General features: G+C 38.4%; 1 protein-coding gene across 1 annotated transcript in view; it reads right to left on the reverse strand.

The window, feature by feature from the left end:
• Positions 1–351: 351 nt before the first annotated feature.
• The window catches only part of LOC136026886 (uncharacterized), a 37,439-nt gene continuing 10,794 nt past the window's right edge, over positions 352–26,996 (reverse strand). The window contains exons 5-7 of the mRNA XM_065703693.1: positions 15,007–15,191; positions 4,349–4,419; positions 352–988 (exon numbers count right to left, since the gene is read on the reverse strand). Coding sequence (XP_065559765.1) covers positions 841–988; positions 4,349–4,419; positions 15,007–15,191 — 404 coding nt within the window. The 3' untranslated portion in view covers positions 352–840. The remainder of the gene's footprint in view (positions 989–4,348; positions 4,420–15,006; positions 15,192–26,996) is intronic.

Raw genomic sequence — 26,996 nt, forward strand, 5'->3', positions numbered from 1 at the left:
TTTCATACTACTACGAAATTATTGAAATGATATGTTACTGCAATATCAGGTCAAATAGGGGCGAAATACTTGCAAACACTCACTCCCTCTTTCATCCTGTTCAAAGCAACTACTCCTCGTACCTTAATTATTCCGCCTGATACTTCTCCAAAGTATAAATGTAACTCCACACATATGCGTTGCACAGCAATAGAAACAATGTGGAACGTGAAATAATAGATGTTAAATTCCTAAAAAAAATTTAAAAATTAAAGGTTTTAACCATAGTTTTACTTTTTCTTTCTAAGGATTTGTAACTTAAAAAGTCGTTAGAATTCAAAAATATTATTGCTGCCGTTTGAGTAAACTATACATTTTAATAATATTTTATATAATTGACACCTTTTAACAAAATAAAGAAATTAAGGCAGTATATCATTTCGTTAAATCACATTATATAACTTCGGTGATGTTTCGTCAAATTCTATGTTAAATACACTGATTGTTTCATCTGATCACATTCTTGTGATGCTGCTGAATTCTGTTCACAAATGTTTACACAATTTGTCAAATAATCTTTAGCAATGACAGCTTCTTCACAACAGCATGACAGCTTCTTCACAACAACGGCTGGCTTCAATCATATTTAAAAAGCTATATCATAAATAGCCCTTTCAAATGCAGTGCCTTGTTGTCAATAACCACTTTGGATCTGCCAGCTCAATACTTTGGAATTGCCATATTGTGGGCAGTATTTAAAAATTGAATTTTACGAAAGCAGCTATTACAAGTTACTTTTTCAAAAAAATTAACCAATTACATTGAAAAAGCAATATCACAAATCACACAATATCACAAATGTTATTTGCAACTACAGTGTCTTATTGCTAAAACACTTCTGGAATTTCCATGTTTATCCATATAATAGTGAGTTTTGAAAGATGTAGGCTGACAGCCAGTAGGTCGGTGAGTAAGGGACGATAGACATCTCTTAGGGTTCTCAGGATCCCTGTAAAAGAATATATCAATCAAACAATTTATTTAATCAATAGATTAAGTAAAAGACACTTGAACATAGTCTCCCCCGTAATGCTCTAGGGCCAGGAATAAAACAGGGTAGAAACAAAAATGAAACAAATACATAAAAAATTAAAAAAAGAAAAAAACATATAAAAAAAAGCATTGGTGGTTATCTATTAGCCTGTACACACTCGAGAATTTGGATCTACAGGTACGAGGTGGAAACAACTGAGATGTTTGAGAGATAGATAGAATATATATAATTGGGCTGTATATTTGCAAACTAGGGGGTGGTAATTGTAACGAGGTTGCATGCAAAATGTAACCTAAACTAACTAAATATTTATTAAAATATAGCTACAATATAGTTTTTCACTGAGCCGAAGCTAATTTTTTCCATATACAGAGACCAATAAACCATAAATTTGTCTGATTTTCAACAGATAAGTACCCAAAAAATTCCAAAGATTCCCAAATTTAAGAGACTCAGCAAAAGAGAAGAAAAAATGTACAATCATCTACCCCAGAAAACCCCCAAACCATATACCAGGCAAAGTATTACCGCGTGAATTAAAGTTTTTTTTTTCAAATTGCATATTTGAAACCAAACCACAAGAGATGCTGTACACAAGTCAAGCACCCCTCAAAACAAAAATCTCTAACACGGCCCAGAGTCATAAGTACTAGTACTAAAAGAAATACTACTAGTGTAGTTAGCTGTATTGTTATATTTATTTTACAATAACCCAAAATTGAAATCAGGCACGTACAACATTTGTATATAGAGGGTGGGCGATTAAGTAAAAAAAAAAGACCAACTATACAAAAAAAAAGTAAAATATCCGGATGTGTGAGGCTTGGACGAGTCCAAAATGCCCCATCCACCCTTGTAGACATGGCTGGTCAGAGCCTTATCATAGTTAGTGAATTATACTAAATTTTGCAACAACTAATGATCAACTTAAAAAAATTATAATATTTTAATAAATAAAGGAATAACGTTAAACTAAGAAAAAGCTGAAATTACCTTGTAGGCTATAGGAAGTTTGAGGAGAAACAAACCGAAATTATTTTGAATAAGAGGAAGGCTATTGGCAACCTTGACTCCGTCTCTATTGCTCAGGCAGTATGGAATTAATTTTGCTACTACAAATGACTGACTTACTGCTGCTAACTTTAAATAGTGCCGTCATTTTACTCAAAGGTTACAAAATCAACAAACAACAGTCGCAAAAACAATAATTGTAGCAATTATATTTGTGGTATTCTATTAAGTCTTACAACCTTAAACGTACCTCTGGAACATTAAATGAACTTTAAACTAGATTTTTAGCTCTTGATTTTAATCAATTTCTGATTGATTTAACCGAATTTAGAAGAAAAAGTTAAGGCTTAGTAACAAATTACGCAACGGAGACTTTACTGAATTTGCTACTGAAAGTTACTATTAGCACGAGTTACTCCTTATTTATAGTTTGTTACCACGAACTTTCTGATTATCAAAGAGTCTGATGGAATTAACCTGTTTATGTCAAAAATTTTGAAAATCCTTTTTAAATTGCTTCAAAGCTGGCGACAAAGTTGTTTTCTTCTTTTTCAGACCTGGAAATATATACTCAAGCATACACCGTACATCTCAGACAAGATTTCTGGTACCAAGTAAGGAAATTCAGCCCTTTACTTTGCCATGTAGTTGAGATCTTATTTTGGGTGGTTCCCAAAATCACCACGATCTTTTTGCCCACGAAAAATGCCAACAATTCAAAATGCCCACGACTCTGAATGCCCACGATTGGAAAAATTTTAGGTTTCGGTCCTTAATTGGGGATGAGGCGAGGGGTTGCTCACTCCCAAAACCCTCTATACCGGGTGCAAGTTTGCGTTCAAGTAAAGAAGCAATGTCGTATAAAACTGTGCCGACACAGAAAGTAACACCAGGAGATAAAAATCCAACAGTTAACTTGCATCATGAAGGTAAGAATGATTCTTTGATTAAAAATAATAGTTTTAGAATTGGTGTTTGGGATTCAACTAGTCTGTTCAGAATCCGGCAAAGTTAAAAATGTTAAAAATTTCACATTCAAATTTTATGTTTAATCTCCAGCTCACAAGTGCATTTTTTATGACACTTGCAGCTTGCGTGCCGTTTACCAATCGCTTTTCTGTCTGTCTGTTGGTCGGTCGGGAGATCCACTGTTCTCGAGTTAGGGTACTTCCAGAAGTACTGGGACGATGAAACTTGGCGGGCATATCAGGTACCCAACCAAACTACCTAGAAATAGTCACTCCCTCGATCCGACCGCCGTGGGGGAGTAGAGGGATGGGGAATCTCTACAACTTTCAAACGGCTGATCAGATCTTAATGAAATTTAATATTTGGAAAGATCTCGTGTCTCAGACGTTACATTTCAAGCCCGGAATGCATCCGACAAACTTTGGGGGGAGATTGGGGGATCCAGGAATCATGTGACATGTTGAAAGGGAACTTCCAGAAATGCTAGGACGATGAAACTTGGCAGACACATCTGGGACCTTACCAAACTAACCTAGAAATAGTGACTTCCCCAATCTGACCACCGTGGGGGGAGTGAAGGGATGGGATATTGGAATCTTGAGGCGACTAAACTTTCGAATGGGTGATTGGATCTTAATGAAACCTTATATTTGGAAAGATCTCGTGTCTCAGACGTTACACTTCAAGCCTAGAATTGATCCGATGACTTTGGGGGGATTTGGGGGACAGCCTCAAGAAAGCGCAGCACCTTAGCGGCATATAGCCGTGACGTAATAGGCCACACATGTTTCTCGTAAATCTTTAACCAGGCATTCTGGTACTCGTCTTCTACTCCTCCCATCCCTCTCATCCCGAGGGGTTGCTTACTCTCCGGCACCCGGTGTACACTCATTCCCGGTACCCTCCCGGCACCTCCCGTCACCCACCCGGTACCTCCTGGCACCTTACACTTTTGTCAGTTTTTACCCTTTCGAGGATGAAATGGCACCCTCTCGGCACCCTCCCAGCGCCTCCTGGCACCGGTACCCGGTTTACACGGTTTTGGGGAGTGAGCAACCCCTCGTTTCGTCCCCAATTAAGGACTGAAACCTAAAGTTTATCCAATCGTGGGTATTTTGAGTCGTGGGCATTTTGAGTCGTGGGCATTTTGAGCCGTGGGCATTTTGAGTTGTTGGCATTTTTCGTGGGCATTTTGTGTCGTGGGCATTGTGTCGTGGGCATTGTGATCGGGGGCATTTTGAGTGTTAGCCCTTATTTTCTTTATTTGGATATAAAATAAAACATCTCCTTTATTCCTCCTAATTAATTAACTATATTAAAGGAGATCTTGCTTACCTAAGCACACATTTCTTCACTTTGTGACTGGGTAAATTACATGGCCCAACACATATACCGATATCAATGGTCTGAAAATAGGATAATTAGTTTTTGTAAATGTTAGTCCTATGTAAACCTTCATAGAATACTTGTTTAAACAGAGCTACTTATTATAACTTGAAAAACGTCAAACTAAAGCAAAACGGAGAGGTGATTGTCCTACATTGTGTATGAAAATGTTTGAAAGCGTGCTTTGTTTCAAAAAGCTTATTTTTATGACGTGCTTTGTAAGCGAGTCACATTATCTTTTGAATGTACGTCATAAATTGAACCCAAATAGCCCCGTCTTTTTAATGCTTTGTTGTATTCAAACCGTTGTTGCTATGGTTGAGGTTTCTTTATTTACAGACCGAAAAGTAATTTTCACGAAATAAAGACACTGCACTTATGAAACAAGAGCCAAGAGCTCATATGGCACTTGTGACGGAGTCGGAACTTAAAATTAGACTCGGTATTGGAGCTATCAACTTTGCGGCTCGTCCAGAAGCACTGAACTCGCTAAAACACTGGAAATCCCCCCCTTCCCCAAAGAGATCAAATCCTGTCCGGCTATGTCAATCACGTATCTAAAACTTGTGCTTATTCTTCTCATCAGGTTTCATCCCGATCTCCTCAATCTAAGCGTTTTCCAAGATTTCCGGTTTCTAAGATTTCTGCTTCCCCCCTTCATCCCCAATATCCCCAGATCCGATCCAAATTGAAAATGGAGCGTCTAAGACATGAGATTTTTCTATATATCAAGTTTCATTAAGATCCAATCACCCATTCGTACAATAAACATGCATCAATTTTCACGATTTTCCCCATCCTCTAGCCCCCCCCCCAACAGATGGTCAAATTTGGAAACAACTTAAGGTCCCTGACACGCCTACCAATTTTCATCCTTCTAGCACGTCCAGAAACACCGAACTTGCTAAAGCATTGGGTATTCCCCCAACTCCCCAAAGAGAGCGGGAACGGGCCGGATATTTAAATCACGTATCTAGGACTCGTGCTTATTCCTCCCACCAAGTTTCATCCCAATCTCTTCACTCTAAGCTTTTGTCAAGATTTCTGGTTTCCCACTTCAATTCCCCCCAATGTCACCAGATCCGGTTGGAATTTAAAATAAGAGCTCTGAGACACGAGGTCCTTCTAAATATCAAAATTTATTAAGATTGTTTCACCTGTTCGTTTGCTAAAAATCCTCATTTTTCTAATTTTTCCGAATTGACTGTCCCTCCACTCCCCCCCAGATGGTTGAATCGGGGAAGCGACTATTTCTTATTTAATCAGATCCGGTACCTGATACGCCTGCCAACTTTCAGCAATTGCTATATTGATCAAGTATCTACTTTCAGATCTTCTTCATTGAAAAATTGAAATCGTCCAGGATTCGAACCCAGGAGCCCTCTCATGTAAAATGAGAATCATACCACTAGACTAACTAGACACACATAAGAACAACAAACATTTGTTTTATCTGAAATGAAAATTCTTCTGAACTATCATGTTTGATTCCCCCCCCCCCAGATAGTCAAATCTGGCAAGTGACTATTTCTAATTTAATCTGTTTTAGCCATGATACGCCCACCAACCTTCATCGTCCTAGCTTATTTGGAAGTGCCCGAACTAGCAAAACCAGGACCGACAGACAGACCAACAGACCGACGGAGAGAAATCGCCATCGCTATATGTCACTTGGTAAATACCAAGTGCCATAAAACTGAGAATTTCGCTAAATTGCTCCATAAGATACTAGCCAGTTTCGTCAACTCTAATATAATAACAACTAATAAAAAAAACAAGAAAAAAAAACGGAACAAAAAAGCTAAACATCAAAAAGACTTACTCGACAGTATTATTTCCACATTACAACCCTGCTACTACCCCCTATCACCCTAATTCATTCCTCTCTGCCTCCCCACTTCCTTACTCTCACCCTACCCACGCTCACCCTATCATAACATACTGTCCAAAACACCATTCAAAACTAGCCTTCTTCCAGCTTCCTACCAATAAAAAAAAATTTACCTTTCATTTAATAAATTATATTTTCTCTTTTCTTAAAAACAAAAAGATGTTCAGATTCCCTGGTGCTCACAGACACCGAATTCCATTCAGAAAAGAGAAGACGCTGTAATCAAAATCTGGTCCATGTGCTGCTCCTACGCTCAACCACCAAATTATCCCTAAACCTAGTCTCATAATCACGAGTACCACCACCCTTAGCAGGAAAAACACTCAAGGCTATATTATTTGTAAACTGCAAGGAAAAAAAACCCACGGCTTCATAATCATGTAATTCACCAACATTAAGCGAAGAACTAAAATAAGCATTTGTATCCTTCACTTCTTTAACTGATTTATCTATTATCCTTACTGCTGTGTTTTGCACGATTTGTATTCTTTTGAAGTTACCGTAAAAATTCCTGTTCCAGATGAGACAGCCATTAAAAAAAAACGGGGAATCATAGTCTCGTATGTCAAAAGTAAAATTTGTTCTTGCAAGTTTTGTTTTCATTCCAGCTCCTCTGGCAACTTTAGAAGTATCCCAATGGTGCCTCCGTGACGGATTAGAATCAGTGAAAAACCCTAAGTATCGCATTTAATTCACTGAGTGCACAGGCTTTCCAGATAGCATAACAAGACCAGCAACATCAATAAGCATTCCTGCTCTGTCGAAAATCATGAGGAAGATCCTATTCACGTCGATACAAAGTAACGTAAGGTTCAGAAGAACTTCTCAAAGCTTCATTTGCTTTTTTTACAAGCTCATCAATAGACCTTGAGTATATTATTCATATTGTTTCGTCAGCAAAGGGCAGTGACACAGACATCTTCAAGATAAGATCTCTTTGTGTCGACATAGCAAATACAGCAAAGGACCTAGAACAGACCCCTGCAAACGAAATGGAACATTTTAATGGGTACAAGGGTAAAACAAAATTAATACTACCTGCATGGATCGTCCATGAAGGTAATTTTGGAACCACTGAAATGGGATACCGCTAATTGACAAACCCTTCCATGAAGGTAACTTTCAAGCCACTGTAATGGGGGTACCGCCAATTCACAAACACTTAAGGACACTCAATACCATACATGGCATTTTGCGAGTCTCGGTGTCGAATGGCGGTCTTAAAGACAAAGGACCCATGAGTTATTTCCTCAGAATACCCAGGGAGTTTCCGAACGAACTTCGGTAAAAATTGATAGGGAAACTTAGATATCTCAACCTTCGAAAAGCTGACGAGAAGCTAGTTGAAACGCAGGAAATCTATAATCTCTTACTTATCATTTAAAAAAATGTTGTCTAGTCAATTTATGCCCAGCGTAAACTATGTGAATCCTGTGTCTGCAAGTATTTGAATCAAATCAGTTAGCACAACAGGAAAATTCTAAAGCTGTCAAATTATTCAATGATACTTCTTTGGAGCTGATTTTTTATGCTTTCCAAGCTGGTATACTAGAATGTTTTTAGGGACTACCTTTTCATGAAAGGAAGGGGTTTAGAAGAAGTAGGTTTCTTGATTGATGCTCTCACAATCAATCGGATGCTGCAAGGCCTGGGTTGTTGAGTGGTCGCTAAGGAACTCAATTGGGGCTCAGACTGTCTAATTTTAAACCAGAAAGTAGAACGAAAAATGTTCGCGTTATACTAATTTTTCACAAATTACTTGTTGTTGATGGTTTTAAGACTCGTATTAAAGAATATTAAGAGTTAAAATAAGACCTGTTTTTTTACTCTAATTAAGTGCCAGTTGTTTTGAAAAGAATGTAGAAGAACAAAAGGGATACTTGTAAAAAAAATATTCTGACTAAATACTTTTCGTTTTTAATACTGACTAAAAATTCCACACAGAAACACCAGTCTGGTGAAATTTAACTTTTTATTGTTTTTCTGGATCCTAGCACACAAAACAACCAATCAGGATTTAAAAAGGCCGGACAAGCATGACATGACAGATGTACACCAATAGAGGTAAAGCACATTTCTTACCACGGGATAATAAGAAATTTGTCTTTGGTTTTCTCTGTAAGAACATTTTTTCAGGCATTTAAGACACAGCTAAAACGATCGATGATATCAAAATCACCATCTCTCAATTATTTTGAGTGAAAAAATATACAAAATCTTTTTGGAGAAAATAATAAACTTCCCAATATCTTAAGAGTCCAACATTATAGAAGGAAATGAATTAAACGGCCGGTGCTTATTTGAGGGTTAAATAAAAAGACAAGTTTCTTAACTGCAAGTAAGGAGCGACATTAAAACTTAAAATAAACAGAAATGGTTCCGTATATGAAAGGGGTTGTCCCCTCTTCAACGCCCCGCTCTTTACGCTAAAGTTTTAAACTCTACTTTTTAAACCAAAGAAAGACTTTAGCGTAAAGAGCGAGGCGTTGAGGATGGGATAACCCCTTTCATACACGGATTAATTTCTGTTCGTTTTAAGTTTTAATATCACTCCTTACTTGCAGTTAAAAAACTTGTTTTTTTTTTATTTAATTTCTGAACGTTTGTAATTAATACATGTTTTGATTTTGGCTCACCGCACATGAATAGTTAAAACAAAATTTGTATATTAATTTTTTTCGCTAAATGGGTTTCTCATAGTTTTGATCGGACTATTTTGGTTACTAAGGGGTGGGAGAGGAGGCCTAGTTACAGTCCAATTTTTGGCTACTTAAAACGGCCAATAGTTTTTTTAATTTTTTACGAATGTTTTTATTAGTAATAAATATACGTAACTGATGAATTAACTTACGTAAGGAAGTTCTATATTTGCATATATTTATTACGTGTATGAGGGGGTTCCCCCCTCGTCAAATCTCGATCTTTACATTAAAGCTTCAATTTGGGACCAAATCTTTGAGAATGACCCCTGAATTATGAAGGCCGTGGAATAAATAGTTGAAATTGCTAAAAAATACTTTAGCGTAAAGGGTGAGGTATTATGGAGAAGACGAAACCCATTATATACGTAACAATTTTTGTTTGTTTTAGGTTCTAATGCTGTTCCTTACTTCCGTCTGAAAACACTTTTTTTTTCTCTCATTGTTTTTTTTTCAATAATGCTAGAAAATGTTGCGACCCCTTCATTGAGATTTTCTTTCCTCGTGATAAATTCCTCCGTGGAAAGATCCTCCCGCGTAACCCCCTCCCCTGACCCCCCTTTAACGTGAAAAAGTCCCCCTGAACACGTCTGTTCACGTCCCAATAACTATTACTATATGTAAAAAAAAATGGTCAAAGTCTGTAACTTGCAGCCCTTCCCCTGGGGACTGTGGGGGATTAAATCGTCCTGAAAGACATAACTATTAGTTTTTTTGACTATGCTGAACAAAATGGCGGTCTCAAAATTCTTATCCAGTGCCTTTGGGAAAAAATGAGTGTGGGGGGGAGGCCTAGGTGCCCTGCAGTTTTTTGGTCAGTTAAAAAGAGCACTAGAACTTTTAATTTCTGTTAAAATGAGCTCTCTCGCGACATTCTAGGACCACTGGGTCGATACGATTACCTCTGGGGAAAAGAAAAAAATATAAAAAAAAACAAATAAACCCGCATCCGTGATCTGTCTTCTGGGAAAAATACAAAATTCAACATTCTTGTAGATAAGAGCTTGAAAGTTCTACAATAGGGTTCTCTGATACACTGAATCTGACGGTGTTATTTTTGTTCAGATTCTTCGACTTTTATGGGGTATTTCCTCCTATTTTCTAAAATATGGAAAATTTTCTCAGGCTTGTAACTTTTGATGCATATTTAGAATCAGCGTAAAAATGCAATTCTTTTTATGTAACTATTGGTAACAAAGTTCCATCTTTTAGAGTTTCGGTTACTATTGAGCTGGGTCGGTCCTTACTACAGTTTGTTACCACGAACTGTTTGATTTGGCTTGAATTCTTTCTTTCTTCAAGGATTGTCACATAACAACTTCTGAACTGTAAAACAGGTGCTTAACATGAGCGTTAAAAAAAATGAAAATGTCCCATAGCACTATTTGAGTTGCTGCAGTTGAGATTTTGCCTAAATGCTCTTTTTTACACCAAACTAAAATAAGAACTTACACTATTTAAAATTTGTAGTCAAAAATAATTTAATTAGCAGAATTTACAAGAAAGTTAACGTAACTAGATATTTACAGCTAACAAGACATTGGCAAGTGAGATATTTACAAATAAAAAAGAGACGAAAATTTGTATATACAACAAAAAACAATGTAAACCGAAACAATGAAAAAATATAAAAAGAAGGAGATCCGGTGGCAAATAAGACAGAAATGGCATAGATTAGTAAGTTACAAAAAAAATTCAAACGACACGCAATACATTTTTATAACGAATTTCTTCCACAAAAGAATGAATCTCTTTGGTTACCTTTTTATGGCACTTGGTATTAACCAAGTGACATATAGCAATCGCAAATTCTGTCGGTCTGTCTGTCGGTTCCGGTTTTGCTACTTTACACACTTCCAGGTAAGCTAGGACGATGAAATTTGGCAGGCATATCGGGGATCAGACCAGATTAAATTAAAAATAGTCATTTTACCGATTTGACCATCTGAGGGGGGAGTGGGGGGCCGGTTAATTCGAAAAGATAGAAAAAATAAAGTATTTTAAATTACGAATGATTGAGCACATCTTCATGAAATTTTATGTTTGGAGGGATATCGTGTCTCAGAGCTGTTATCTAATTCCGACCGGATCAGGTGACATTGGAGGGGAGTTGGGAGGGGGAACCTAAAATCTTGGAAAACAGTTAGAGGGGAGGGATCGGGATGAAACATGGTGGAAAAAATAAGCACAAATCCTAGATACATGATTGACATAACCAGAACAGATCCGCTATCTTTGGGGTAGTTGGGGGGGGGGGTTAATTCTGAAAAGTTAGAATAAAATGAGGTATTTTTAACTTACGAACTGGTGATTGGATCTCAATGAAATTTGATGTTTAGAAAGACCTCGTAACTCAGATCTCTTATTTTAAATCTCAACCGGATCCAGCGTCATTGGGGGAGGGGGTAGTTGGGGGGGACCGGAAATCTTAGAAAATACTTAAAGCGGAGAGATCAGGATGAAACTAGATGGGGAGAATAAAAAATCTGTCTAACATACATGACTGACATAACCGGACCGGATTTGCTCTCTTTAGGGGAGTGGGGGAGGGGTAATTTGGAATAATGAGGTATTTGTAACTTACGAACGGGTGACCAGAAATTAATGAAATTTGATATTTAGAAGGATCTTGTGCTTTAAAGCTCTAATTTTAAATTACGACGAGATCCTGCGACATTGGGGGGAGTTGGAAGGTGAATCAGAAATTCTTGGAAAACGTGAAAATTGAGGTATTTTTATCTTACAAATAGGTGATCGGATCTTAATGAAACTTGATATATATATAGAAGAACATTATGTCTCAGATGCTCCATTTTTTACTCGTATTGGATCCGGGGACATAGGAGGCTGGAGGAGGGAAACAGAAATCTTGGAAAACGCTTAGAGTGGTGAGATCGGGGTGAAACTTGATGGGAAGAATAAGCACAAGTTCTAGATACGTAATTGAAATAATTGGAACGGATCCGTTCTCTTTGGAGGAGCTGTAGGATGTTAATTTGGAAAAATTAGAAAAATTGAGGTATTTTTAACTTAAGAACGGTTGACCGGATCTTAGTGAAATTTGACATTTAGAAGGAGTTCATGTCTCAGAGCTCTTATTTCCAATCTCGACCAGATTTGTTGACATTGGGGGGAGATGGAGGGGGAAATCGGAAATCTTGGAAAACACTTAGAGTGAAGGAATCGGGATGAAGCTTGGTGGATAGAATAAGCAAATGTCGTTGATACGTGATTGACGTAACCATACATGATTCACTCTATTTGGGGGGTTTATGGGGAGGGGTTCAGTGATTTGGCGAGTTTGGTGCTTCTGGACGTGCTAGGACGAAGAGAATTGGTAAGCGTGTCAGGGAGCTGCACACTTTGACTTGATAAAGTCGTTTTCCCAGATTCGACCGCCTGGCGGGCTAAAGGGAGGGAAAAAATTAGAAAAAAAATTAGGTATTTATAACTTACGAGTGGGTAATCGGATCTTAATGAATTATTATATTTAAAAGGACATCGTGACTCAGAGCTCTTATTTTAAATCCTGACCGGCATTAAGCCTCTGATTTCCCTTTTAAATCAATCTAATTCATTCCTAGAATTTTATTAGAGCTCATACCATATCAGCTCTTGGCTCTTAGTTCGTCTTGCCTCGTCAAAAGTGTCATATAAGCTCTAAGTTCTTGTTAGAATAGAGTAGTCTTGTTAGTATAAGGTGGAAGCTAAGCTTGCAAATTGCCACGGCGGTGGTGGCGTTGCAAGCAAGGATGCTCCCCCCTTCCGTCCCTAGGCAGTAGAGCAAACCCGCCAGCACACCTCATAGTGGTGAGAGGGTGTAAACGTCACCTAGCTTCACGTCAAGCGAAGTGATATCCAACGTGCTCCAGGTGACCCGTAGGACTGGGGCCCCTGCGGTTAATCATACCCAAGAAACATCCAGAATTATGTTGAATATGTCTAATATGAGAGCAAATTTGGCTACGGCATTTCAGGCATTAAGCGATGCGTTGAGGCTGGCGACCTCGTCGAAAAGTGAGCAAGCTACCATACTATCAAGGAGACAAGGCCTGAATATCGGCTGCTTGAACCTCTGTTCCATCAAATGTTCACTAACGCAAGTCTTCGTAGCTGAAGAATTTTATTTATATAACCTGGACATACTCTGTGTTTCAAAGACAAGATTAAATGGTTGATGTAAGGGGTAAAGTCCCATTGTGTGAAAAGCCTGGTGTACAAGTTAAATCACTGTGGCACTTTGGCTCTCATATTGATTCTAATCTTTTGTGGAAGCATTATAGCGACAAAATTTCCGCCATAATTGCACGAGGTGTTGGCATTTTCAGAGCACTCAAGGATATTTTGCCGGAACTTACTCTTTGCACGATATATTTGTAATAATCTACCCGTATATATCATACAAGTATGGGCAAATTGTACTAAATAAAGCAGCAGCAACAATTTTGAAGTACGTAAACATGTTAAAGACACCAGTGCACACTTTAAGTCTCTAAGGCTACTCAATGCTGGACAGATAAGGGACGATCATGCGGCGATGTTTGTGGTTAATTATGTGCATAACCTGGAATATATGCATATTCCCTGGAATTATGTGCATATTCCCGGAAAATTTTAAGGAGTTTTACCGTTTCGGAAGTTCTACTCATGAGCATGATACAAGAAGATGCGATAACTTGGCTGTCGATATTGAAAATAGTGTAAGATCTGGTTTTACTTTGAAGTATCTTGGCTCTTCTTCAATGTAGTCACTTCCTTTTAGTGTTAGGATGGCTGAACACCTCCCAAAGTTTAAAAAAGATTAAAAGAGCATTTATTGTGGATTTTTTTTCTTACTTTTTAGTTTTTTTGAGGAGGGTTGTGTGAGTGGCTTATAGGGATGGATAGAGGAGCAAGTTGAAGGGGTTGGGTGGATGGAATTGTATTTGGATAGTGGTTGTTACCCTGGGGGTGCTTATGAGAAGGTGATTGTCTTTTTTTCATAATCATTTTAATTAGTCTAGGGTGCTTCTAGGAATGTTTACGTAGATTGTTATTATTATTAATTTAGGATGCCATTAGGAGTTTTTGTGCAGTTAATGCCTACGGGTTAGAAAAATTTACATTTTTCCCCAGCGTAGTGATTTATACCTGTAATAGTTTATGTTTTTGTTTATTATGTAAATAAAAGTCAAGTTAAAATTGGAAAAAAAATAAATTAAAGTAAAATGGTAAACACGGGAGAATAGGATGAGCGTGATGACCCCCTCCTCTCCCACCAAAATAGAGAGGCAGACAGAAAGTGAGAGAAAAAGAGAAAGAAAGAGAGAGAGAGAGAAAAGAAGAGAGAGAGAAAAGGTATTCCTTTTCTCATTAAAGAGAATTTATTTTTATTAATTCTATTCTTTTACTCAGTTTATATGAAATCGATAAAAATAAAACCAGACTGATCAAACGATAAAAAGTACGAATATATAAAAAGCGTGCTAGCCAATTAAGAAATAGAAGAAGAAATAATACAGCTGGAATAGGAAGAAAAATAAACAAAAGTGGAATAAACGTGAAAACGTAAACAGGTGAGATTAGGGTGAACGTGACACTTTCTCACCATTAAAAAATCTACAGAAGGTGAGAGAGAGAGAGAGAGATAGAGAGAGAGAAAGAGAAAGAGAGAGAGAGAGAGAGAGAGAGAGAGAGCTGTTCTATAAAGGCTATTTAGGATACGATTAACCTTAAAGATACTGACAAGTAATTAACTTGTTAGCCCCATTCCGCTCAAATGTTCCATCCCACCCCACCTGCCCCTAAAAAATAAAAGCATTCGTAGGCCCCTAAATTTTTAGTTTGTAATTTTCTCGGTCAATTCATGTGAGCTCAAGAAACTGCAATTAAATTTTGTAATCTAATAGAAATAATTTGCCATTTTTTACTTGAAATAATAAAAATACAAAATTACTACCTCAATCTCTAATGTAGAACAAGCTTATTCTCAGTCAGCTTGGTTTAACAAAACCACATCTTTTACAAGTTTTACTTACCTGAAGTTCGGGCTTCACTTTGTCGCTTTCAATATCTACATCAGTGTAATCATATATATTCTCAAGCTTAGAAGCTCTGTAGCACGAAGGTCTACAGCCACATTCTTCGATGACCTCAACACACTGGATACCATTTGGTCCTTCTATCGAAAGGGTTGTGTTTTTTGTTGGAACACACGTAGAATCTATGAAAGAAATCTATGAAACACACTATCGAAAGGGTTATGTTTTTTGTTTTGTTTGGTGGTGGTTTTTAAATTATCTTTGCTTTTTAAATTTTATTCGAAAGTGCCCTTTTTGACTATCCTTTATTAAGAGTATAAACACAGAAAAAGTTTTTGAACAATGTAATTCTTTGAGACACAATGAGAAAAATTACTAGAATTTCTGTTCAGTGTTTAAAAATATTTTTCTAGCATTGTGCTTTATATAACTAAACTCGAATGAACTTTGCCGGTGCTTACAATCATTCCAACAATTTTGAAATTTTGTTGGATTTTCCAACTATATTGGGAAAAATGCAGTATCCAAAACAGAAGCTTGGTAAAAATTTGCTTCAAAATACTTCATTTCAATGCTGACTCAAAATTATAAAACACACTAAGTTATACAGCTACCTATCAAAATCAATGATGAAAAAGTGATGACAGTGGTCAAGTATAGCTATAGAGTGTAGGCACTCCAAGAAATGAAGGAGGATTGGACAGATGTTTTCCAGAGAAATTACCTACAGAATGTTCTGGGTACCCGACTGACTGATTGTATCTCTAACGGCAATCTGTTAGAAAAAAACACGATACAATCCCGCTTTCTAGGGCTGAAATGCTAGAAAGGATGAGATGGCTAGGACACTTTCAGCGGATGGAGGATGGAATATTGCCAAAGATTGTCCTTTTCGACAAAAAATAATCTTCAGGTTTTTTTCTTCTTCAAGATGTTTTTCAAGATATCTTTCTTGTTTTGGTTCCAAAAAGCCTTGTAGTACTGCAACAGCCCCATCCCTTTTACACTAGAAGCCAAAGATTTTTTTTTTCTTCAAGACATTTTCCGAGTCATTTTTCATTACATTTTTTAAGAGGTTTCAACATGTCTTTCAAGATTTTCATTTTCAAGACACTTTTCAGTACGTTTTTCAAGACGCTTCCAGACCTTTTTCAAAACATAAACACGCATACACAAAAGTACAGACAAACGTAGAAACATACAGACAGAAAAACAAAAGAGAAACAGACACACACAAAGGCAAAAGGACATACAGACACGCAGACAGACAAACAAACGCATACACATAGACAGAAAGACACTTAAAGACACACAAAAACACAAACACAGACAAACGTACAGACACAGAGACGCAGAGAGACAAACAGATAGACACAAGCACAGATAACCACTTATTGACACACAGACAAACACACCTACAGAGCCACGAACAAAGACAGACAGGCAAAAAACACACTGACGAACATAAACAGACACACGGAAAGACAGACAGAAAGACACCCAAAAATGCAAACATACCCCCACAAACACACGTACGGACACAAAGACAGACCGACAAAAAGATTCATAGACAAAAATACACACAGATACACACGTACATACACGTAAATAAATAGACAAAGAGACCAAAAGAACCAATGACAGACATAAGCAAGACACACAGACAGACGGACACAGAGACAAACAGACCAAAAGAAACATAGACAGATTTAAGCAAAGACACACAGACAGACAGACCCAAAGACAAACAGACACACACACACACACAACACAAACACAGACACACACACATATACACACACACACACACACACACACAGACAAATATGTACAGACACATAGAAACACAGGTAGACCGACAAAAAGACACAGAGACAAACATACAAAAGACAGACACAAACATATACAGACACACACGTACAAACACACAGATGCACAGACAGACAAAAAGACACACAGACAGACAGACAAAAGGACACACAGACAAACACACACACACACACACACACACACATACAAACCTAAAGACACACAGACAGACAGTTAAACATACACACAGACAGACAGAAACGAAGACAAACAGACGCACAAACACACAAACACACACAGACATACAGACAGAAAGACAAAAACACACACAAAACACAGAGAGACATGTAAAAAGACGCACCGACGCAGAGAAAGATAGATGAAAAGACAGAGAGACAAACAAACATAGATACACACATAGAGACAGACAGACAAAATGACACACAGACACACATATACGCACACACAAGTACAGACAGACAGACGAAAAACACACCAACAAACAGATAGACAGACAATAAGAAACACAAACCCGTAGACGGACACGTAAATAGACGCACTCACACACGCAAGCACACATACTGACACATACATAGAGACACACAGATAAACAAACAAAAAGACAGTAAGATACACTGAGAGAAAGACAAAAGGACTCACAGACATACATAAAGAGCCACGAAAACGACACATATACACGCAAGTACAGACAAACCGACAAAAAGACACACAGACAAACCTACATCCAGACAGACAGACAGATATACGGACAGATACATACACAGAGAGACAGACACCAACGTTGTCAAAGACAAACATACACAGACACAGATACACAGACAGAGAAACAGGTAAACGGACAGAAAAACACATAGAGAGCGAGAGACATGCACAAACGCACACAGAGACACACACAGACAGAGAGATAGACCCGCACAAAAGCATAGACACACGCACAAAAAAATACACATGCACTGACAGACACATACTCAGACATATAGACAGACAGAGCGATACACACATACACACTTACACAAACGCACAGACGGACGAACATATATAGAGTAATAGAGACAAGCAAATAGGCCCAGAAACACAAGCACAGATAGGCTGATACACAGACAGACAGACCGACAGGCAGATACACAAACAAACAGTAAGAACACACAGGCACAAACACACACACACACACACACACGAACAGAAAGACAGGAGGACTTTAATGATTTAGAAGCTAGGTTAGTTATGGTTAAGTTGACGTGCCAACTTAACTATAACTAGCCTTGCTGTCTAACAGTGTGTGTGTCTGTTTGTCTGTCCCTTTATTTGTTTGTGTCCGTCTGTCGGTCTGTCTGTGTATCTGCCTGTCTATGCGGGTGATTCTGTTTCTGTGTGTCTGTTTTTGTGCCTCTGTCTCAGTGTGTGTGTGTGTGTGTGTTTGTATCTATCCGTTTGTCGTTCTGTCTGTCGCTTCGTGTGTGTAAGTGTATGCATGTTTGCGTGCGTGTGTATCTCTCCATCTGTCAAACTCTCTACGTGTTTGTCTTTCCATGCGTGTGAGTCTGTATGTGTTTGTGTCTGTGTGTGTATCTGTTCGTCTCTCCCTCTCTGTGAGTCTCTGTATGTGTATCTGTCCGTCTGACTGTCTGTCTGTCTGTGCGTGTGGTTCTTGTGTGTGTTTGATTGGACATGTGTGAGTATAATAATAATAATAGTTTATTTATAACCCACAAAGTTCATTAAACTGTGGAGTAAACACACAAAAAAAGAGAAAAAAACAAGACAAAAAACATAACAACATAAATAACATAGCAGCATAACAACATGCAACATAAGTAAATTACCTCAATTTAAAAAATGGCCAAAGAGGGTGAAAAACACCAATCACTTGCCGAGATTTAAGACATATATCCTTAGATAAATGTTTCAGTCACGAGGGCGCATCAAAGATGTCAAATTTAGAAACGACTGTATGATTCCGATACCACCAAGGCAGACGCAGCAAATACTTGCAATACTTAAAATATCCTGAGCGTATTTTCTTTGTATCCTTCTTGCGAAGGAGGAAAGCAAAACCAGAAAGATAAAAAACAGCAGGGGTGCAAAAACTAGAATAAAGACGGCATAGTCCTTTTCGGTTATACCGACCACGATTAAGTGAAATTTTCGCGTATCCAACCCGCATACTTTTCAGCACGCTGGATGTAATAGCGGAGCAAGTAGACGAAATTGACATGGAAAAAGAGATACCTTACCGTTTCATACTTGCTGAACATGGTATAGTTGAAGAACCCAAGCAAAGAGGTGATGCTGATGGAGGACTCCCAAAACACAAAAACTCACATTTGGAGGCATTAACTGAAAGGCCTACTGTGGATAGTGCGGCTGAAAGCCGGTATAAGTTGGTAATTAGACTATGTTTTGTCCGGCTAGGAAGCAGAACATCATCAGCATATGCAACGTGACTAATGCCTAAATTATCATTGTAAAAAATTGACGGTTGAAGCCATTGGAGACACGAAGCTAAAACACATTTAAATATGCTCGGGGATAGCACGGCACCTTGCCTAACGCCTTTTTTGACAGGAATATACTCCCCTACAGTACCATTCCACTTCACCCTAACTGAAAAAATAGCATACCAATACTTAAGCACGGAAACAATAGAAAGGTTAACGCCTAAGGATGCTAGAGAAAACAAAGCATATGAATGAGTTACATTGTCAAAAGCACTAGATATGTCAACAGTCAAACAATACAGGGGACTTTTTTGAGAAATAGATTGTTTCATTAGCCGACCCACAATATGGTGAGCTTGAACGCAGCCCATACCTTTTCTAAAACCAAGCTGGAAGGATGTAAAATTGCATTTGGAATTAATGGCCGGTAGCAGTACATATTCAAATACCTTACTAACAAAACAAGACATAGTGTTAAGACGGTAATTTGAGCAAGCACCGGGGTCCCTACCCCTCTTAACTATGGGAGATATACAACCGGACAAAAAACTATCTGGCACAACGGACTGTGCCAAAACATCTGAAACAATAACTGCAAATGCTTCAGCAGTTCAGGAAAATCATAAGCAAAAAACTTGAAGCAAAGACCATAACTATCGAGGGACTCAGACTTATTCACTTGCTTAAGAGCTCGGAGTATAACACCAGATTCCACCGACAACACTTGAGATTGGTTGATACGAATTGGGAGGATTGAGTTGACAAGCTTTGTAAAATGATTTTGGAGATTAATATTTAATGAAAGCAAAATATTTTTATAATGAGAAACGAAGTAACATAGCCGGAGAGACGAATTAATTGGAGGTGAACACTTTACACTGTTTATAACACGATCCCAGAGTTTCTTGTCACAAGGACCATCCCAGGCATTCAGTCTCGCTCTACGCAGGGAATATTTGTACTCTCGTTTGGTTTTCTGTTTTATTTGATGTACTGAACCAGAAGAAGGACGATCACAGGCTATCCACATACGGAGCCAAAACTTAGCTTTTTGTTTAGCCATCTTCACTTTGGGATCAACTTTCCAAAAGGGATTGCGAGTACCCATTCGCACGCACTCGGAGGGAACAGCTTTTTTAGCGGCAGACATTAGACAGAACACTATTTGCTGATGATACAAGTTCATATATATCCGAGTTGAAGTTGTAGATACAGATGTTTGCAATAAGTGGAAAGGCACTTTAATAGATGATAATAACTGGGACAATATCAATACATAAAGTGGAACATTGGTATTTTCCCAATTTAACTTTGAGAACCACTTGGGAGAGTTACGGTGCACAGAGCTCGCCATGGAGCAAGATAGTTGGCACGTGATTGGTAAATGATCGTCGTCGATTTTAGAGTCGTCCACATGAACTATTGATGAAAGTAGAGTTGAATCTGACACAATTACATGATCAAGGTTGGAAGTAAGACCACCACGATTGTGAATATAAGTAAATAGAAGATCTTTATCAGCAAGATGGAATCCTCCAGGTAGTGAATCGAGAAAGATTTCAGATCGGTCAGAATTAGATAATAAGTCAGTTTTCATGTCGCCGGCGAGAACCCATTTGGTATTTTGTTTTGAAAGGTCGCTAAGTAGTGTTCATAGGCGATTACATGCTTGTGAAAAACTAGACAATAACTGCACAGTCTTTTTATTACAGGGGAAATAAATGTTTGTAAATGCGGTATCACCACATTTTATCGCTAAGATGTTAGCGTTGCTTTGCAATAATATCGGCTGAGTCTTGTGTCTGAAATAGATTGCCAGACCTCCTGATGGTCTACCACGGGTTTTCTGGGCGGCTTTCGAGAACGTATAATGGGTTCGAAAACGCTTTAGGCTATCAACATTCACATTAGAGAGAAGGTGCTCCTGTAGAAACACAATATCATTTTCAAGCAGCTCACTAATCAGTAGATCCTTGTCTTTTGTACCATTAATATTAAGGGACACAAAGCTAAACGGAATTTGAGCATTCATTTATTAGCATTGTTGAGATCCGATCGGACAACTTTGCATTACAGACTAAAACTTACGTGTTCCATAGTGCAATTTGCGCATTTTGGCGAGGCTTGGCAAGGGTATTCCTTGGAATTCACCTGAGGGCCAGAACATCTAGAACACTTGAAATGTGCTGGTGAGCGGGGACAAGCTCCAATCAGGTGATCAGTACTTTTTCAGGGAAATCATCGACGCGAAATGGATTGAAATGGCTTAGCACGAAAAATTTCGCACCCAGTACGGATTCCAGACTCCAGCACCGTGTTCAGAGCGGTTTTGTCGATAAATTAGAGGCGAAAAATGCTAGAATTGCCGATTTGATTAGCACTAATAAGTCCTTCCACTGAGGCCTCTAAATCAGCTCTTGAATAGTTATGGGGTATTTCAGGGACAACAGCTAAAGGCTTTTTATCAATTACTTTGGTTTCAACGTTTGGAATGGAGCTAGTAACAGCTGCAGCCAGCGTGTCGGCTGAGTGCTTATCACGTATCATTTCAACCCAGCTTCTGCTGTGTGGCTTAGATTTCGGATTTACGATCCCGCCTTGACCATACAACGTTTCCAGCTTCTTCATGCGAAGGATAGGGTCGCTGAGCTCCAGGGGTGGGTTTCTTACAACGACAGCGTAGGACGGTTTTTTCGTGTTTTGAGTAGGGGCTACAAGCTTAGACTGTCCCTCAGTAACCTTGGACGCAATATCACGCAGCTGTACAAGACAAGAGTTCACCTTGGCACTGACGGTACTGAAGGCATCAACAGGGATCATTGGCACTTCGCTGAGACATTTGATATCAAAGTCCGGAAGCTTTATGTTCTGGGAAGCGTGCTTTACAAGCGAAGAAATAATATCCGAAGCACAGTTTAATGCAGCATTTGCACCTACGCGCTTCGATGGGACTTCATTCGTAAAAAGCTTTAAAAAAAGCAATTTACGGGTCTCACAAAGAGAAGAAGACTCGAAGAAATAGGCCATGTAATCTTTAATCGTATCGGGCGAAACTCCTTTAGCAAGATTTTTCTGTACAAAGCACAGGATAGGATTGTAGAAAAGTTCATCTTCGCACCAATTACCAGTTCCCATTTTCTCTAGATTGAAGGTTCACTTGCGAGAGAAGTAAGTGAAGGGTTGGAGGCTGCCTACCTTGTCCCCGCAATTTAAGGGACAACCCCGGCTCTTGCAAACAGCTCTCCCCCACCCTTCTGCTTACTTTTCTCCTCTCACCTTTATCGTAACACAATCGTCTATAATATCGGAAATTATAATTATTTTCGCAACTGCTTATTCCTGACCTATATCATATATAGGTCATGAAAATATCGATAAGAGAAATCACTGCTCCCAAGGGAATTTTCACTCAAGTCTGAAAATAATCCGCTTATTTATAATTCTTTTGACACTGAATTAATTATTATGAAAATATTGGCTATATGTCAGGTAGAGACGATAATACTTTACCAAATATTAGTGATAGGTTCAATCCAAAAAGAGGTCCTCACACCTTGAACTCTGAATCAAAACTGTGTGTATGTCTGTTTGTGTGTGCCAACTTAAGCCTAAATAACCTAGCTTTTCAAGCCGTCTTTCTGTCTGTGTGCGCGTGTGTCTGTATGTGTGTGTTAATGTGCGTGTGTATTTGCAGGTGTGTATCTGTGGAGGTGTATGTGTGTGTCTATGTGTGTGAGTGTGTGTGTGCTGCGTGTGTGTGTGTTTGTGCAAATGTTTGTCTATGCTGGTGTGTCTGAGCATGTGTGTATCTGTCCTTCTGTCTGTGTGTCTTTTTTATGTCTGTCTGTGCGTCTTTGTGTCTTTTGTCTGTCTGTCTCTGTGTCCTTTTGCCTGTCTCTATGTGTGCTTAAGTGTCTCTGCTGCGTGTCTGTGTCTATGTGTTCTTTTGCCTGTCTCTCTGTGTGCTTAAGTGTCTGTACATTTGTGTCTGTCTCTGTTTTTTTGTCTACCTGGCTGTGTATCCGTGTGTCTTTTTGTCTGTCTGTCCGTGTATTCATACACGTAAGGTTGTGTGTGTGTGTGTGCGTGCGTGTGACTTTTTGTCTGTTTGTCTGCGAGTCTTTGTGTCTTTTTGTCTGTCTGAGTGTCTCTGTGTCTGCACTTGTGTGTTTCTGCGTGTGTGTTTCTTTGTACCTTTTTTCTGCCTGTGTGTGTATTTTTGTCTGTCTGTTTGGGTGTCTTTCTTCTTGTCAGTCTGTGTGTTTGTCTGTACGTGTGTTTAAGTGCTTGTGTCTGTGTCTTTTTGTATGTCTGTGTGTATGTCTTTTGGTCTGTCTGTCTGATTGTCTGTGTGCCTTTTGTCTGTCTGTCTGTGTATCTATACGTGTTTTTCTTAGTGTGTGTGGTTCTTTTTATCTTTCTTTTTGTCTATTTGTCTGTTTTTTTCTGTACCTGTTTGTTTTAGGGTATTTTCGTCTGTCTGTCTGTGGTTATTTTTGTTTATCTCTCTGAACGTCTGTATGTCTTTTTGTCTGTCTGTGTGTCTCTAGGTGTGTGTTTGTGGGTCTTTTTAAATGTATATCTGTGTGTCTGTACCTGTATTCCAGAGTGTATTTTTGTCTCTCTGTCTTTTTCATCTGTCTGTCTACTTATATTTTTGTCTGTCTATCTGTGTGTCTGTACGTGTGATTTCGGTATATGAGTGTCCGTATGTCTTTTTGTCTGTATGTCTGTTAATCAGTGTGTCTACACGTTTGCGTCTGTTTGCTTTTGTTTGTCCATCTCTGTGTCTTTTTGTATGTCTATTTTTTATTAGTGTTTTTTGTCTGTCTGTGTGTCTTAGCATTTTTCTTTTTGTGTGTATTTGTGTGTCTTTTTTTCTGTCCAATCTGGGTCTTTTGTCGGTAATCTTTGAGTGTGTGTGTCTATACTTGCGTGTCTGTGTGTCTTTTTGCCTGCCTCTCTGTATTTCTCTGTGTCTTAATATCTGTCAGGTTATGTATCCGTGGGTCTTTTTGTCTGTCTGCGTGTCTGTGAGTGTGCGTGTATCTATCTGTCTGTGTGAGCATGTGTGTCTCTCTGCCCATTTGTGTGCTTTGTGTGCATGTGTCTCTCTTTTTGTGACTGAGCTCCTATGTGTCTGTTTGTATGCCTGTGTGTCTGTTTGTTCGTCTCTTTGCCTGTGTGTTTGTGTACCTTTGCATATGTGTGCCTGTGTCCCTGTATGTGTGTCTGTGTGTCTGTATGACTGTGTGTCTGCATGCGTGTGTGTCTGTTTGTCTGTCTCTGTTATGTCTGCCTCTGTATGTGTTCCTGTGTGCCTAGATAGATAGATAGATAGATTTATTCACACGAAAAGCCCAATTGGACCATGGTGACATACACAAAACAAGTGAAAAAAAAATACAGCAACAAACATAGACTGAAAAGACATTAAAATAATTATTTAAGAAAAAATCACGATACCTCATACCTACCCGGACGAACTTTCCAATACTATTTATAGTTAAGTAACACCTACTTCTCAAAATTTTCGAAATCCAATCTCTCCCCCCAACCTCCTTACCAAACATTTCCAAACGCAAACCCTCAACTCTCTACGATCCCCTAAATAATGTTTCAAAGACTCTCCACACATGTATGTATGTATTTGTTTGTCTGTGTACCCGTGTGTATGTATGCATGTGTGTTCGTGCGCACATATGTCTGTTTGTATGTCTATTTTCCTGTCTTTGTCTGTGCGACTGTATGCATTTGTGTGTCTGTGTACCTGTGTGTCTTTTTTTGTGTCTGTATGACTGTGAGTCTGCATGCTTGTGTGTCTGTTTGTCTGTCTTTGCCTCTGTATGTGTTCCTGTGTGCCTATGTGTGTATTTGTTTGTCTGTGTACCCGTGTGTATGTATGCATGTGTGTTTCTATGTTTCTGTTTGTGCATATGATTGGACACATGTTTCTGTTTGTATGTTTATTTTCCTGTGTCTGCCTGTGTGACTGTATGCATTTTTGTGTCTGTGTGCCTCTGTGTCTTTTTTTTGTGTGTGTGCCTGTGTGTCTATGTGTTTGTGTGTGTTTTCGTTTGTCTGTGTACCCGTATGTTTGTAGGCATGTGTGTTGGTATGTATGTGGGTCTTTTTGCATGTCTATCTTCCTGTGTTCTTATGCATTTTATGTCTGTGTGATTTTATGCATTAGTGTGTCTGTGTGCCTGTGTGTCTGTTGGTGTTTGTGTTTTACGTGTGTGTATTTGTCTCGCTCTGTATGTATGTGATACGTCTATGTCTTTCTGTCGGTGTGTTTTTGTCTATCTCTCTCACTCTGTGCGTGTATTTGTGCATTGACTTTGAAAAATTCTGCTCAGACCTCTCGGGTCATAGTAGGAACCCTCTAAAAAATCCCATTGATGGATCTCTGACTTTTGGAAAAATTTAGTTCGCTCGTTTCCGACATTGGAAGAAAAAACACCTGTTCACCAGTCTCAGACTCCAGTACATCTCCCATTGAGTCCAGTAGTAGTACCTATGTCTCTGGAAATTCCTGTTACTGCTTCTCGTAATCTAGTAAAAGCCCCTTAAAATTCAAATTTGTTTGTCTCTGACTAGGAAAAAATTCAGTTCGGTCTTTTCTGACTTTGGAGGAAAATATCTTGTTCACTTATTTCATACTCTAGTATACTTCATGTGCCTATGGTTCTCAAAATTCCTCTTCGTATATCTCTGACCATTAAGAAAAACCTGTTTAATTTCTTTGAAATTCCTTAATCAAGCTATTATGAAAACCTAAGACATAGTTAAAAGGGAAAAAAGATCTATTGCAAACATAAAGAAAAAATGGTTTTATATAAGCTTCAGTAAGGACATTTTGAATTAAATTGATAAAGTGGGGTTCTTCCAAATGGACGATGAAACTTTGTCTGCTCTGTTTCTTTCATTTGAACCTTTTTTGTCATTTCTAAGAAAATGTGAAGAATTTCTGATATTGGACTCTGCTTCCTCGATCTTTTATTTTGCTATTCGATAACCCTTTCTAGTATACTGTAGCTCCTTTCCGAGAGCTTTGTTGGGAACTTATGCTTTTTTGGGGTGGTAAAGGCGGCTTATCTTCCACTTTTTTCTTACTTTGCCAATTTGAAGCTATGTTTCTCTCCATTCTTGCGTGAATTTAATTTCATTAAATATTTTTCTCCTCCTCTTCTCTAGATTCTCTTCATTTATTCCAAGATCAACCATGCTCTAGATTTGCTGCAGTGGGCACATGAGAATTGGTGAAATCATGAAGACGGCCATTACAGTTGCTACAATCGCAGTAATAAGATTTCTATTTCCATATTTTCATGAATCATAGGTTAATTTGACACTATCTGTGCGATTACTTCTAGTAAAAGGCTTACTGAAACGTTTCTCTGTCACGTCGACTCTCCAGTACCACTAGACTTCAATGACTAACCTTTTATTCATTTATAACAGAAAACTCTGGGTCTTTTGTCCAAATTCTACACCAGACATATATTTTTAAAAATTCAATGGAAAAAACTTAGAGGTAAAAAAAAACAAATCTAAAAACCATGTTCACCAAAGATTATGTAATAATACCCGTCAATGTGCATGCATTGCACAAACTATTTCCCTATCCGGTATTTTTAAGACACTCCTGAGTATCAGTGTACTCTTGCACAAACGGAAATGATAATGTCGCTGGAAAAACCCTTGTGCTCGGAAGCC

This window comes from Artemia franciscana, chromosome 5 (assembly GCF_032884065.1).
Source record: "Artemia franciscana chromosome 5, ASM3288406v1, whole genome shotgun sequence".
Taxonomy (NCBI): Eukaryota; Metazoa; Arthropoda; class Branchiopoda; order Anostraca; family Artemiidae; genus Artemia; species Artemia franciscana.